The sequence below is a fragment of the Vipera ursinii genome (genome assembly GCF_947247035.1).
Source record: "Vipera ursinii genome assembly, chromosome: 2".
Lineage (NCBI taxonomy): Eukaryota > Metazoa > Chordata > Lepidosauria > Squamata > Viperidae > Vipera > Vipera ursinii.
This window is the reverse complement of record NC_139513.1, coordinates 224126909-224143328: the sequence shown is the minus strand read 5'-3', so window position 1 is coordinate 224143328 and position 16420 is coordinate 224126909. Positions and strand designations below refer to the sequence as shown.

General features: G+C 39.0%; 1 protein-coding gene across 3 annotated transcripts in view; it reads left to right on the top strand.

Annotated features, from left to right (window-relative positions):
• Window positions 1-15507, top strand: part of VLDLR (very low density lipoprotein receptor) — a 29275-nt gene extending 13768 nt beyond the window's left edge. Inside the window, exons 3-19 of one of the 3 annotated variants that reach the window (XM_083352877.1) lie at window positions 532-654; window positions 1820-1942; window positions 2827-3207; window positions 4872-4994; window positions 5309-5431; window positions 5664-5783; window positions 5870-5995; window positions 6388-6559; window positions 8047-8271; window positions 8896-9014; window positions 9428-9567; window positions 10083-10224; window positions 11088-11237; window positions 12039-12116; window positions 13249-13329; window positions 13741-13910; window positions 14931-15507. In XM_083352877.1, coding sequence (XP_083209003.1) covers window positions 532-654; window positions 1820-1942; window positions 2827-3207; window positions 4872-4994; window positions 5309-5431; window positions 5664-5783; window positions 5870-5995; window positions 6388-6559; window positions 8047-8271; window positions 8896-9014; window positions 9428-9567; window positions 10083-10224; window positions 11088-11237; window positions 12039-12116; window positions 13249-13329; window positions 13741-13910; window positions 14931-14966 — 2432 coding nt within the window. In that variant the 3' untranslated portion in view covers window positions 14967-15507. Of the gene's footprint in view, window positions 1-531; window positions 655-1819; window positions 1943-2826; window positions 3208-4871; window positions 4995-5308; window positions 5432-5663; window positions 5784-5869; window positions 5996-6387; window positions 6560-8046; window positions 8272-8895; window positions 9015-9427; window positions 9568-10082; window positions 10225-11087; window positions 11238-12038; window positions 13100-13248; window positions 13330-13740; window positions 13911-14930 lie in introns of those variants that run through there. The other 2 variants (XR_014491237.1, XM_083352878.1) reach the window with 2 other exon arrangements.
• Window positions 15508-16420: the final 913 nt, after the last annotated feature.

Genomic DNA, 16420 nt, shown 5'->3' with positions numbered 1-16420 from the left:
TGAGACAGAGTGGCTGGCCCAAAGTCACCCAGCTGGTTTTTTTGCTAAGGCAGGACTAAAATTCACGATCTCCCAGTGTCTAACTTGGTGCCTTACCACTAGACCAAACTGGCTCTCATATGTAATCTGTGCTCCATATCTCACCTCAATTTAAGGCCTACATCAGTTTAGTCGTTCTGTAAATCTGATGATGTAAGTTTTAGCTCATGAAAGCTTATGCCTTTTAATAATATCTGTTAGTAAAAAAAAATGCTACCAGACTCCTGTGGAGTAACTAGGATATGGCTATGTGACTTTCTGAGAAATGAAGCTGTCCCAGCAATTAATACCAAAATAAAATAAAATGAAATAAAATAAAATAAAATTCCGAGTCTTGCTTGTTTTCATACTCCTGGTCTGCTATGCTATCAAATAGATATGAGGCTTGACTAGTTCTGGAAGGAAAAAAATCAAATCACTTTTAAGCAGAACACTTGAAATTGTGTAGCAGTTTTACACAGGCAAATTTAACAACATATTACTTTTATACAGTGAAGAAGACATGTTCTGCCACAGACTTTGTTTGCCAGAATGGGCAGTGTATACCAAACAGGTGGCAGTGTGATGGAGATCCCGACTGTGAAGACGGCTCCGACGAAGGTTCTGAAATTTGCTGTAAGTAGGCTGACATCTATGCAACAGGTTGACTGCACCATCTTCCCTTTTAAAGACGGAACTAAACTGCCTATGCCTCAGTACATAATTCATCTGTATAAAGTAGACTGTCAGTAAAGATCTACTGTCGTCAGATTTATGTCCCTCCTTTCCTTCAGAAATTCAAACACACCCTCCTTTAAAATTTTCCAACCCTATAATATTCTTCAGATTGGGCTGGTCCACAGACAAAAGATAGGTAGGGCGGGCATAATTTCAGTTTCAAGCGGCTGTGGCATTATTCAATCAAAATATCTTCTTTCGACTGATAGTACAGCTTTAACGTTCTAATGTTCTTCAGATTACTTGGTTATGTAAATTTTGTTTATCTGTCATCTGTTTACCTGCCCATCTCATTCACAGAATTGGAAGGGACCAAGCTGAAAATAGTATTTGAGAACTTTGGACTTAATGAGAGAGACCATAGTATTATGATAATTTGTTTTATGATAGAGAAAAAACAATTGCTAATTATGATTATATATAAGTCTTAATAACCTGAAGAGAATCTCTGCTTGGTATAATTAGTTCTGATAGCTTATTATTTTAAATGTCTATAGAGTATTACACATTTCAAATAGATCTATAGAATACTGTAGTAAATGAAGATAGTGTTCTCACCATCGAAATTATCCCATTGTATCCTGAAATAGTATTATGCCACATGGCTTATTTGCCTCTGGATGGGCAATTCCTACAATTCTGTAGCAGATAATAAGTACAGTATTGTATAGCTTTGCTTTCATGTTTAAAACTGTAAAGAAGTTACAAATGCCATCATCTAAATGAAGGAATGGAAATCTTTTGCTGATTGAAGGTAACATTTAATACTTTGGAGGTAGAATAATAGGACAAAATGTGTGGGGCTGGAATATACAGTGTTTTGGGTAAGCTTGGCGATTCTCCTAAATATTTTAGGTATATTTTAGGGGTACGTTTGGCCCCAGAATTGTGAGATGCTGCTGCAATTTTCAAACAGTTGTGGCAAATGGGTCTCTAGGAAATTTGAGAAAAGGGCTTGTAGCTCTTCATATAGGTCACCCTTGATTTGAACAAGTGCCCCGAGTCTTCAGACTTAATTGTCTTCAAAAAGCACCTAAGCAAACTCTTAATCACTTTTCAATAGATAGAAGAAAATGTACGATAGGTGAAATCAGCTGTGGTCCTCTATCAACTCAGTGCATCCCTGTATCCTGGAAATGTGATGGAGAAAATGACTGCGGTGATGGTGCAGATGAAGAAGGCTGTGGTAAGCCATAGTTACTGGGGATGAGGGGGCTGGCTTAGCTAACTAGTCTGTGCCATAATTTCCCCATGAAAATTAGAAAGTGTTTAGTTATACTATTAGATCCTGAACAGAGATATTATTCCCCTTTCTTTAGTTCCTGTAACTCCTAAAAGTAAATGTTGCCTTTGTTCCCTTGAGTCACTGATAATTCTTGAAGTAGTCCCTGCAGTTTACTTGGCAAGATTACAGAAGTGGTTTGTCACTGCCGCCTCCTTAGGGCTGAAAGAGAGTGACTGGCTCAAAGTGAGCCAGCTGGTTCTGTGCTTAAGGCAGTGGGACTAGAACTCAGTCTGTCAGTTTTTAACCTCATACCTTAACCACTACACTAAACTAGCTATGAATGTAACTAGGGCTTGCCAAATTCCCATTAATGTTTTGAGGGACTGTGACATCCTTAGGCGATATGACATTAATTTTAAAGATCAGTGCCTAAGATGTTAGCTTAAATATTACATTAAAAGGGCCTTCAGTATGAGGCCTAAACCGCTTGAAAGACAAGTAAAATACAATGCTATATCCATTAGAAATAGTTCTTCTTTCAAAATGCTATTTTATAGTAGGTTAAGCTGTCCTACATTTCCACTGTATAGGACAGATAGAATATAAATTAGGCAGTTTCATCAGTCGTGCAGTTTCTGTCTTACGCACAGCTCTTCCAGTAACGTTTAGCTTGAACTTTGCTAGGCCCCACTTGCTGAAATGGCAGAATGCTAGATTAAATGGCAGTTTAGGCACAGACCTAGAAATTAATCTCACCAGAATAACAATATTCTCTTTACATCTCTTACTGGCTTCCCAAGAAGCAGCACTGTTTGGTAAATCAAATTATTTCAACTGTTCCTTAGCCAACATAACATGCAACCCCGAAGAATTCACATGTGCTAATGGGCAGTGCATCTCAAAAGACTTTGCCTGCAACGGGCATGAGGACTGCAGTGATGGAAGCGATGAGGAGGGCTGCGCCGCTCCTACCTGTGGAGCAGGAGACTTCCAGTGCACCAGTGAAAGCGACATCTGCATCCCAATTAACTGGGTGTGCGATGGGGAAGCCGACTGCACCGACAGATCCGACGAATCTCCGGAACAGTGTGGCCACCAGCCTGTCCAAACTGCAAAGTGTGGGGAGAGCGAAATGCTTTGTGATTCGGGAGATGAATGTTTTCACAAGAAATGGCGCTGCGATGGCGATACAGACTGTAAAGACGGAAGCGATGAAGTCAACTGCCGTAAGTAAAAAGCTGTCACTTGGCAGCGTAGGTTTTATTGGAAATGAGTGGGGGTTTTTTTATTAGACTTGTATCCCGCTTTTCCTTCATAAGCTTACATAGCCTTTTGTCCCACAACAATGTTATGAGATCAGTTGGGCTAGAGTAGACAGTAATTTGTCTAAAGTTTCCTTACAAATTTTTATGGAGGCAGAGCTATAACTAAGGACTTCCCAGCCAAATCCACATCTTAGGCAGTACTCACTATTTTCACCCTAAAACAGAATTTAAACGAAAAAAATAGTGACAGAATTATAAGGCCCTGAAGAAAAGTGTTATTGCTTTTATACATTGATCTTGAGAAGTACAAACATTTAAAACATTTCTCTTCATTGTTTTGGTATAGAATGGATGACTACAGAAAACCTAAATAACCTATTGGGGGAAAAACATTTCAATGGATCTTCAAGTAGTTATGCTTGGATGAATTTATTCATTGTAGTTTTCAGAAGTCTTTGTAAATATCACTGACTGTATTTTAATTTTCCAGAATTTTGTGATAATAAACCTAGTAGCTAATACCAGGAATTGAGTAAGTTTATATGTAAAATCAATTTATATCATTGAGGAAGTACAGTTTATAAGCAGCACGAATCATTATTGGTGGTTGGTTTTCCCAATTAAAAAAATAAAAAGACTTGGCTAATTTGGCATTATTATTAAAGATAGCAAAGTATGATAATTTTCTTGTCATTAGTTAATACTATCTGGAATAATACAATTTATGTTGTGTAATTATAGGAGTGGTGTCACCAATCAAACAGCTCCATAATTAGTTCTGATTATCATAAGACATTTAAAATGAATTGTGCCATAGAGTTCCAGTGAGATTCATCACATTCAAATCCAAATCATCTTCCAAGAATGTTTTAACTTTCAAGTACTGTATAAATGTGTTCTATCATGGTGAAAAGATTCCTTTGCTTTAATGTATATGTATATTTTAATTTATATAAGTATATTTAAACATGTTTTATAATGTTGAATTATATTGTAAAGTTTCAGGATTTTACTGTTTATCAGTTAAACAATTATGGTTATATCTCTCTGTGTGAGGATAACTAAAAGAATGTATTTTTTAATATTTTGCTCTTCTCTAAGAAAAAAGAAGTAAATGAAGTAGAAGTAAACTATTCAAATTTTCTTAATGATTTGAATTGATGACACATAGATATTTTATGAAGGGATGACTGAACCTGGCTTATTTGGAATTCAGTTGGTATTGATAATCATTATTTTTGCAAAATATATTTAGTAAGTTTTCATTTATTGTCCAGTCTCTAATTCCATAAAATTAATTCTGTTCCCTTAGTAAATATCCTTGTACTCAATATTCAAATCCTGGGAAAAGAAGATAAAAAGCCAGGAATTGGTGTTTACACCATTTCCAAGGTTCTGCAGAATGATGGAACACTTTTAAATGTGTACTTGAAATAACAGATATCAATTCTTAACTGTCAGATATAAATGCCACTCTAATCCTAAGGAATGCCATATTAGCACATAGAAGACATTTAATTTTCCAATGAATAAATTGTATCAGTTAAAACTATTGGCATGAATAGCTGATCATTAATACTTGTTTGATAGAAGTGTGGTCCTTAAACGGTATCTCCTCTGTTCAGCTTCTCGGACCTGCAGACCTGACCAATTCAGATGTGAGGATGGCAACTGTATTCATGGAACCAGACAGTGTAATGGTGTAAGAGACTGCATAGATGGGACTGATGAAGTGAACTGTCATGTTGGTAAGCAACAAGAATTTTAAGAGTTTGCAGATGTCAGCATGCGACCTGGATATGTAGGAGCCATGTTCCTTACGCTGTGTCCTAGGGAATCTCATGGTAATTTCCATTAGAGATTTCTTCAGTTGATGATATTCGCTCCGTGTATCATGCCCTTTGAGACTTTTACATTACTGCTGTTCAGTGTTACAACTTTCCTCATCATAAATTAGTATTGATTCCTTGAAACTGATAAGCAATTGAGTTATGCCACAAGGAGGCACTAAGTTGGGCAGAGATCTATTTATTTAATTGTGGCTTTTCTTTCCATCCTCCAGTTAATCAGTGCACTGGACCTGGAAAATTCTTGTGTGGTACTGGTGAGTGCATAGATTTCAACAAAGTGTGCAACCAGAAACAGGACTGCAGGGACTGGAGTGATGAGCCTCTCAGCGAATGCAGTAAGTTGTAGTCAAGAAAGCCAACTAAGTAAAAATGTTTTCATTTGATTCTAATGAAACGATTTCTCATCTCAAGGAATAATGCAACACCTATTGTAATAGGCCACATTCCATTCCAGAAACACTATAGTTGCAAACAGTTGTACAGTTTTCCCTCTTTGAAAAAATTTGCATCACTGATGCTTCCAAATAAATGACGATTTGAATGGTTACTAGTTCTTATCCTTTCCAGATGTAAATGAATGTTTGGTGAACAACGGAGGCTGCTCTCATATCTGCAGAGATCTGGTTTTAAATTACGAATGTGATTGCCCAGCAGGCTTCGAGTTGATAGATAGAAAAACATGTGGAGGTAAAGATCCTGAAAAAGAAAACATTTCTGAAGTTACCCTTTGTGCATATTATGTTGCAGCTGTGAGTATCTTTTTCCCCCCCTAGACATTGATGAATGCCAGAATCCAGGTATCTGCAGTCAGATTTGTGTCAATACCAAACTGGGCTATAAATGTGAATGTAGCCGGGGCTACCGAATGGATCCACAAACAGGAGTTTGCAAAGCAATTGGTAAGTAGCTTGAAACAAATACCCAATTCAAATTCTCTCATTGGGTCTTAGAAAGGCGTGGCTAATAGTTCTTAGACCGATAACTGTTGATCTGTTGATCAAATAGGTCAGTTGGCCCAATCCAGATCTATTGAAATTACATCTCCAGAACTGCCAGCTAATCATGGTCAGATGTGTTAATTTTGCATTGCTGACTGTCTCTGGAGCGTGATCAGCAAGCATTTGGACTCTTGAATGTGCAGTTCCAGTTGAGGTGGCTGAATACATGGATGGTTAAGCTGACCCCTGCATAAGGCTTGCAACTTTCTTTCAAGAGCTTATGGGAAGAGCTCTTTCTTCAGCAACTGGCTGTAGGTTTTTATGCCTAGCTTTACACAAATTTACTCTTGCAGGAGGAGAACCAAGTCTGCTTTTTACAAATCGTTGGAACATCAGGCAGTTTGCTCTTGAAAGGCAGGACTACACCCAGCTCATAGGAGACCTAAGAAATGTGGTCGCTCTGGATGCTGACATGGCTGAGCACAGAATCTTTTGGGCTGACGTTGGACCAAATGCAATCCTCAGGTAAACCGACTGTGCAAGCTGTTTCTCTGTGCGGGTAAAAGCTTCACATATCTGCCCTATGTTAAAAACCAAACTCTGGGTGTCAGTTCTTTATGATAAAAGTGCTTCTAATTCATGGTTAACCATACAACCTTCCTGCTTCCCTCCTAACCCTTGGACTTCCCCAAGATCATGCCACTGAAATTTAGAAACATGTTTTCAATCTTTGTAGCACAACTCTTCTTTTTAAAAGGGACTAATGTACATAAAAAGTAAGCATGTTAAACTTCCAATAGCTTAAAGCACCTATTTTGAGCAGAGGGAGGAAGTCAAAGCTCCCCCTCCCAATTTAAAAAAGACTAAAGAAATTGACCCTTCCACCCTCACTGCTTCGCCTTGGAATACCTTTCTTAATTCACTCTCTACACGAGAAGGACTTCCTGCCACTCGGAAAAGTTTATGACTTTGCTCAAAGACACTGCAGAACATCTGATCTGCGCCTAGCTCTGGTCAGTGGTCTGAAGTGGGCTATGTAGCTCATTTATAGCTCTAGTTTTTTATAGTTCCAAGCTGAGAGAGTAACGTTTTGCTTTCTTCTTGGCATTAGAGTGAAGGCAGCTGCTACTGGAGGGAAAGGATCTAAATAGCTCTGTGGAAAATGACATGCTTGGCTCTTAGCTGCTAGCAGTCTGGGTTGATCTAAATCGGGCATCTCCACCCTTTTGGCTTGCCTGGACTGCACTGAGTGAATAGGAATTGTTTTGGGCCGCATATAAAATATGTAATATAATGAATGGATGTAAATGCACAAAATAATGTTTAAAGTTATTGTGGGGCCATATTAGTTGCTGTCTGGGGCTACATGCAACCCATGGTCCGGAGGTTGGACACACCTGATCTAAATAGAAACACCTGCAATGTTCTCCTTGCTTTCTCCTAAAATCTTGCTTTGTGCCCAGCTTCCAAATGGCTGTTACATTAACCAGCCATCACTAAAATAAACATTAAAAAGAGCATTATATGCCGTGTTTCAACTGCTGTTATGTTTGATGAGCTCTTTACGCTGATCTAGGAGAACTCTAGCTCTAATAATTTATCTAGGTAAACTTTGAAAGCACCATAGAAGCTCTAGAGCAGGGGGGGTAGGCAACCTCGGCTCTTTTATGACTCATGGACTTCAACTCCCAGAATTCCTGAGTCAGCTGGATTTGAAGTCCATGAGTCATAAAAGAGCCGAGGTTGCCTACCCCTGCTCTAGACCAACTATATTCCTGACAGATTTTATCCTAAAAAGCCTTGTTGAACACAACTATCTGCAGTTTTGGTGGCAAAAAAAATAAAAAAGGTAGGAAAAAATTGAACAGTGGCTGAAGCTAAACTTCCAGGCAAGTCAGATCTAGGATTAACTTAGAACCAGACGTGACCTGTTCTTTGTACCTTTGCCATAGGCTTAAATATAGGATGTTGTATTTCCTGGTGACTGTATTTAATGAAATGTTTCTCCCTAGTGCCTCAATTACTTCTAGTAACAAACCAGTGCGACATCGCCGGATTGTAGACAATGTACCAAGTCCTGGAGGAATCGCTGTTGACTGGATTTACAAGAACATCTATTGGTCTGATTCCTCCATGAAGTCCATTTCAGTGGCTAGCCTTGATGGTATTAAAAGGAAAATCTTATTTAACACTAACTTAAGAGAGCCAGCATGTGTGGCTGTGGATCCGCTTTCTGGGTAAGCCCATATCTACATACTTGATATGGAAGTATCTGAGCATTAATTTTGAGAATTTGTAAGCCTCTCTACTAGGATTGTCCTGCATCCTCCTGAAATTAAATCACTCCTGGATTCCTGCGAGCCTTAAATCACATTAATTTGAGGAGTGATACTAGCTCAGAATAAATCCTAAAGTGATTGTAATTTCACTTTGGAATCTCTTTCACAGCTGTGCTAACACCAGCAGCAATGTTGACAAATAAATAGCAGGAGACGGAATAGCAAGAATTGTTAGTTTGTAATATTAAATACTTGCCAGTGAGGTCTACACATCGTACTTGAGTGTCTCTATTCATAGCTGTTGAAAAAGCAGAGTGTTTCCTCAGAACAGAGAACAATGTACTAACACGATAGAAAGTCCTAAGAGAAGTGAACTTTGCCATTCAGATTCTGTAGGTGATATTTGAGCCGTAAGGATATATTGGAGGGGGAGGTCCAATATTCTGGCAAGGCAGCCCAAATTTAAGGTCGAAGGTTAAGGTTCAGCTGAAGAAGAAACATGTTTGAAAGGAGACGGTAGAAATAAAATAACTGTCTCAGAAAAGTAGACTTATGACGGCTCTTACCTGGTTTCTCTTACAGCTTCATGTATTGGTCTGATTGGGGTGAACCAGCCAAAATTGAGAAAGCAGGGATGAATGGACTTGACAGGCAGCAACTTGTGACAACAGATATTGAAAGGCCCAATGGGATTGCACTAGGTATATTAATGTTATTCATACCACATTGGAATCCCTTTCTTAAGGAATTCTTGGAGTTACTGGTTAAATTAGACTAGTATATTAAGGGTTGAAGGCAAGTGACCTTCTGTAATGAAATACCATGTTAAAATGTTCTCTTTCCTTAATGCCCAAAATATCACTAATACCTAGCTTGGTGGTACTGACCTACCTGTATCTTGGCTTCTGAATGGCCATGGCCATCAGCTTCTGGTTGTGATAAGAATTCTTTCAATCATTATTTGCCATGGCTTTTATTTACCCATTGTGTAGTCAAGGATGCTACTTCATAGCTTCCCTAGATATCTAGGTTTAAAGAGAGTTCAAGTAAGTAAGGAAGTTATTGTTAAATCATGGTTCTTCTGGCCTAAGTACTGAAGTGTGTTTTTGTTTAGATCGTGTAAAAAATCGTATTTACTGGGTTGACTCCAAACTGCATAAGCTTTCCAGTGTGGATATGAATGGGCAAGACCGCAGGATTATATTTACGTCCCACGAATTTCTTGCTCATCCTCTTAGTCTGACAATATTTGAGGTAAGAATCAAAGTTTGCAGACATATATGTGGAGAGGTTGCAGGATCATATGGCAGGGGTGACTTACCAGTCAGCTGCCTCTAGTTTTTTTGAGGGATGGGGAGATTGCATTGCTAAAATTTAATTTCACATTTTACTTTTTTTCACAAAATTTCAAGGAAAAGAAGTTGGAGAAGCTAGAATTAGTATAGCTGTTTTTCTTTTTTTAAAAAATAGCCTTCTGTCCTGTCTCCTTTTATGATATTACTGCTGTATTTCCTGCAACTCTTAGGGTCGGACTGACTGGGGCAGGAAGCAAAGTATGGGAGACATAGTATGTCCCTGGTCACAAAAAGGTAGCAAATGTATAAGCTGGTGGAGGAAGAAAGATGAGCTCATCTGGAAGAGGTTTCTTTTAACCTATAAGTTGTAGTGATGAAATGCATGCTCTTTAGAGTACATTCCACTACTCAAATATGAAGAAGTTAAGAAATAATCCTTCAGTTTGACATAAATAATCACTCTTTTCTTCCTAGGACACTGTTTACTGGACAGATTGGGAAAACGAAGCTGTGTACAGTGCCAACAAATTTACAGGGTCTGAACTGCAAACAGTAGTAAACAATCTCTATGATGCTCGAGACATCATTGTGTATCATGAACTTGTTCAGCAGTCAGGTAATATAGCAGGGGCACAGGAGTTAAGATTCCAAGCAAAAACTCTTTGAGTTCTCAAGAACAGGAGAGAGGAAAACACAGTACAGATAGTCCTCCACTTACGACCATAACTGACCCTGGAATTACAGTTGTAAATCATGTCTGTTGTTAGGTGGGTCACCGTGTGAGTGCTCCTGATTTTACGATGTTTTAAGGGTGGTCATAAAGCGAATGCCACAGTTATTAAGCAAATCCATTATACCCAGTGTTTTTTCATAGAAACCAGACGTAAACACTGGTTTCCGACAAAAAATGAATAAATAAATCAAGGTCACATGACTACAGGATGCTTCAAACAGCCATAAATGTGATCACATGACTGAGGGTGGCCATTGGAAGTTCAAATCCAGATCATAAGTAGCCCTGGGAGATCGGTTGTAACTTTGGTTGCTAAGCAACCAGTTATAAGTCAAGGACTGCCTTTATTGTTCAAGCCTCCCAGAGGAGCAAAACGTTCAGATGATTTCAATCTGTGAATTCTTTTTGACTTGGTGTCGTCATTTCAAAGTGCCTTGCAAATGCCATGTAGTCTTGAAAAGAGAAATAGTGCCTTTAAGCGGGCAACTATGGCAACATGGTCCATAGGTCATAAATTTGCCATAGTTGCCCACTCCTGCTTTATAACATAAAGATGGGGTAACTCTTCTTGAGCACTGGGGGTACAGCATTCTTGTAATGCCTTCATAACCTGATCTGAAGTGGAAGGCCAAGTAAGACATTGTAATTGTTTCAAATAGCAAGTAGGCCGCAGCCTTTACTGCTTTATTAGAAATTGTAGTCTTCAGTCCTAGGTGACCTATTTTTGAAAACACTTCCACCCACAGGGAAAAATTGGTGCGAAGACGAGAACATGACAAATGGAGGCTGTGAATACCTTTGCCTACCTGCACCCCAGATAAACAGTCGTTCTTCAAAGTATACTTGCACGTGTCCCGATGGAGATGCCCTGCAAGACAATGGCTTGAAATGCAAAGGTACAGCCTGTGACTCTTTGTCGTTGTGCTGGAAGCGCTTCTGTCCTGCCATCTCATGCATACAACTCTTGCTAATGTATTAAGTTTGGCCATTAAACAGCATCCCGACTGCCTGGCTTCTTCGTTTTCATGGATACTGCATGCCGTGTAGAACATTAAATCTGAACATCAGCCTGATTTAATTATCAGCCATGATGTTCCTGGATACAAGCCATAAAAAGCTTCTTCTCTGCCAGGGGCTCCCAAACGCCTTGCTTCAAACTCCGATTGGCAGTTGTATAATTCTAATCTATAAAGAGGCAAGGTGCTTTGAATAATCAAATTCTATGTAAATACTAATCCAGGGCCTTGGATTGCATAATTGCAAATGGCATTTTGATTTGAATATAAAAGCACAATAATATGTGAGTCAGCTATGGAACACTAAAGGATACTGTGTTTTGTGTGCTGGTGGTGATAGATTTGCTGTTTCGTTCAAACAAACTTATGGTAACTCTTGATTGAGTCCTGCTTTCCATACTGTTGAATTTAAACTGCAATCCTTGCCTTGGTTTTCATGATGATTCTGCTTACTGAGCTGGCTAAGAAGTGATTCCTAACATTATGATACCTAATATAATATCCTTGCCTGTTGGCTACATCTTCATAGCACAATAAATCTAACACCTTCCAGGGGCAGATAAACTAAGCCTGCATGACCATACTCATCTGCTGTGGGTATTCTACTTCCACCCCAAAAAGAAAAAAAGAAGAAAAAACAAGCCAATGCAGAGCTTCAAAGTTACTGATCTGTAATTTCAGGTACAGGAACTGCTGTGGCTTTCACTGAGACAAAAGAGAGCAGCAGAACAGACAAACCACCTGGACCATTTTCTGGAGGTATTGGTCCTGATCCAAGGCAGCTCAGAAACGGTGGTGGTGAAGCAGGATAAATTAAGCCAAAACTTTGACCTCGGACGCAGGAATGAGCAGCTGTTGGTCTTGCTGGGATTCTTTCAAGGAATGTGGAGCTAGACTGACTTGGCTTGATTTGGCAAACCTTTTAAGTTCTTAAAGAATGCCTAGCCAACTTTTGGTAAAGTTGTACCTTATGTCTTGTTTGCAGCATTCTCCACTGCCTAGGTAAAACATTCAAAGCAGCTAGTTAAATGAAGCCATTTTAGCAATCCAAAAGGATCAAAAAGTAGAAAAAATTAAGTTCCAGACTCCTGCAGAAAAAGGCCCCGAGTTAGAACCAACAATCTTTTAACTAAAGCAGACCAACTTAAGTAGGGAGTTCAAATATCTTGGAAGCGACGTCACATCTAGTTAGACTTTCTGCAGCCATGGGATGTGGAGCAGTGTTTGGCTTGATCTTTGTAGGATCTTGAGTAGCTTTATGGTTCTAAGTATTCGGTCCTTCAGATTTAAAAGCAAAACCCAACTTAAACTCTGAAACAAATGAGTAATGAAGTTGATGAATTAACCTGTATTCAGTTCAGGTAGAGCTGCTAGAATTTTGCAAGTCATCTAATAGCTATGTGGGCACTCTAGTTTATGATAATCCAAAAATGAGCCAGTGTCCAAAAATAATTCCAGGGTGCAAACATAAATGATCCTTCAGCCATGTCAGAGGCTCATTACTTACTGCTGAGACTAGAATCCGATCATCTGGGCTGGGTTTTCAGTTCTTTTAACAGTATTTGTGGATGCTCATTGGGTGGATCTTAGCTGTCTTGCAATGTCCGCTCATCTCTGTTGGTCTGTTGTCCAATCTATTCTTGTTATAGCAAGAAGATGGTCATGTCAGAAGAGTGATGAAATATTTTGGAACAGATAATGGAGTGATTGTGAACTGAGCAGAATCTGTTGATATACAGCTGGTATAAATCAAGGCCATTTCCTGAATTGTGTAGTTTCTTTACTGGGCAATGCTGTGTTCTAGATAGCAAACTTGATCAGACGATCCATAAAGATAAATATATTGTAAATCGTACGTTGTAAACATATTGTAATTGTTTTCTTTCCTTAGGTCAAAATCAGAGCAGTCCAGTATCACAAGAGCTGGCCGCCTCCAGAAGTACGTCAGCAGCATGGGCTATTCTTCCTATCTGTAAGTATGAGCTGGTACCCCGGAATCAGGAGAAGACAACGTTTTCCACATGGTTTATTTTATACCTCCACCACGTTCTCCTTTGGGATATAAAATTATTTTGGAAAAAAGCTATATTTAGAGGTAGCAGGAAGGGCATAGCAGTTAGAGAGCCTGAACAGCATTGGAAAAAAGCAGATCTAGATTCTGACTTGGTAGTAATGTCCAATGGATAGTTTCCCCCTCATCTGCCTTTCTCAGCCTAATTTGCTTCACATGGCTATTGTGAAGAAACAAAATGGAAGGAGAGGCCAACATGAGATTCTTGAGGAAAAGGCCTAATACAAGTTATGAAGTCTTAGTCTTTTAAGTCTTGCTTAAAACATAACAGGCATTCCAGCTGAATTTTAAAAATCTCACCATTTCTCATAGTACTATTAGTCACAGCCGCGGCAGGAGGCTACTTCATGTGGCGCAACTGGCAACAGAAGAACATGAAAAGCATGAACTTTGACAACCCAGTGTACCTGAAAACCACAGAGGAAGATCTCTCTATAGATATTGGAAGACACAGCAGCACAGTTGGGCACACGTATCCAGCAGTAAGTGAACTCCTACTTCTCTCCAAAAGTCACTGATAGAATTAAAACAGGTGATTCTACTTGGTACCCAAAACAATGTTTTTTGGAAAATCATAAAAAGCTTTTCATAGCTCCTATGGCAGTGTTTCCCAACCTTGGCCACTTGAAGATGTGTGGACTTCAACTCCCAGAATTCCCCACTCAGCATAGCTGACTAGGGTATTCTGGGAGTTGAAGTCCACACATCTTCAAGTGACCAAGGTTGGGAAATACTGTCCTATGGCATCCGATTGGGATTCCAACAACTGTTGTAGTCTGTCTTTATTCCAGGATATAAATCTTTAAAGATTAATCCACCTGGTTAAATCTCAAATAAGTCCTGAAGCTTGGGATAGATTGTCATGGAGAAGATCTACCTGTATGTTCACTAAGAGTGAACTCTGACTTGATGGCCTATAATCAGTCAATAAGTTTCAAAATCCCAACCAGTTTCTGCAAAGAATTACTTTTCAATTGAAGACTTTAGGTCACCTAATCAACATGTTTCATTTACATGTCTGAAGCTTAACCATGGCAACTTGATGTAAAACCTATCAGACTCCAGCTTCAATAGCTATTTCCTCAGCTCCACTCCTTGGTTAAAAGGATATATGGGGTGTGTCAGCGAGGACTGATGGCATAGACAAGTTTGTGTTCATATAGTTGGGTGGGGTAGAGGAGAGACTGCTGGTGGCATGGGCCACATGTCACATTTGGAAGAAAGTGAGCAGAATGTGCTGTTCTGGATAGGGAATGGTTTTCTTTTCCTGTAAATATGTTGCAGCACTGGATGGTATGTTCACTTTATTAAGCTACAATTGCATTTAGAATGCAGTTTCTAAGTGCTTTTGTCTTCAAGTGAAGGGATGGTACATTACTGAAATGTAATGGAAAGCTTAAAGGGTTCGGGTTACCCTCACCAACAAACAGCTGATTCCTAAAGTTAGATTGTACCTGTCTGAAATACAGGTGCATTAATATAACATTTTTTTTCCTCCACAGATATCAGTTGTAAGCACAGAGGATGATTTATCATGAATCTAGTCTACACTTGCATTCTACACTTTTGCATGATAGCCAGATAGTGGCTGAAGAGATCCTTGATGGACAAAGGCACAGGTGGAACAAGTTCACACAAAAAAACACTTTCATACAAAGTTTCAAAGATCTGTGTTCACTATCAACTTTTGATGGTTCTTACTTAACCTGTAACCCTTGAATAAACTAAGTATTCCCACCACTGGCTATGTATAAAGCACTTTTCAAGAAGCCATATTATAGTAAGTGTTTCAGAAGTACTAGCTGTAAATAATTGTACAGGCCCAATTGTAAATCATCTGGGGAGGGGATAGTTTATTAAGCACTTTGGAGTAACATTTCAATGTAAATTATTGTATAATTTTTTTCAATGTTTGGAAAATGGCAATAGGAGAAAACGGGTTACTCAAGATTAATTGCCAAAAAATTGTAAACTAACTTTTGTATGAATTGTGAATTTGTCCTCCCTGAACCACCTACAGGGGTGTGCAGAGGACAACTGCTCTGTATCAGAAATCACTGTAAATTTCAACACGAAATGAAAGAGGCAAAACTCTGTACATGACTTGACTCATTCTTCTTCAGATTACTTGGTAACCTGGATGGAACTTCAGTTGAGCTGACCTAAGCAACAAAGCAGAATTAAATTCCATTCCCATAGAGGGATCAGATATGGTACTTAAAAGTAGTAGATATATCTAAATTCTCACATAAATGGCCTCCATATCACTAATCCAGTGTTTCAGTCACCAAACCTTACTTATACTGTGGTACCTTGTGCGGTGAGGCTCGGCTGCTTTGAAACTCATCCAATTTGATACTCGGTGCGTATTGATGCAAACATTTTGTCCTGATACTCATCATTTGTTCGGTGCTCAACACACAAGCTAGAGTGTTGGATGCCTTGTGATTCGCTACATTATTCCTTACGGGAAAAATTTGGTACTCTTTCCCTTGGTACTCATTGCACCTCCTGGAACCAATTAACAAGGTACCATGGTAAGGAGAAAAGGCACCTGAAATCTTAACTTCAGTAATCTCACAGCTATCAAGGTGCACATAAGGAATTGCCTACTGTTGCCTTTGACTTCAAATATTAAGATGTTCCGCTATTTAGAGGGTGCAGAGACTTTTAGTGTATGTGTTATCTGCCTGCTAACCTTTTTGACAGGTCAACCCACGTACAGGATTTTGTCTTGTGAAAAACCATAGTAGGAAACGTACAATGTTTCCAGAAGGCAGGCAAATAAACAAACAAAAACTGAACATTGAGTGCTGCTTGAGCTCAGTTAAATGTTTTTGCACAAAGTTACAAAGAGCATAGCTGAGCAAACAGCTCCTGTAATAAAGTACTGCAGTATAAACACATTTATCATGCACGGAACAGGTGAAAAGTTAAGGTACTTGATAGTAAAAAAGAGGTAGAAATCTCTTTATTTTCCCTGGGGTTGTGT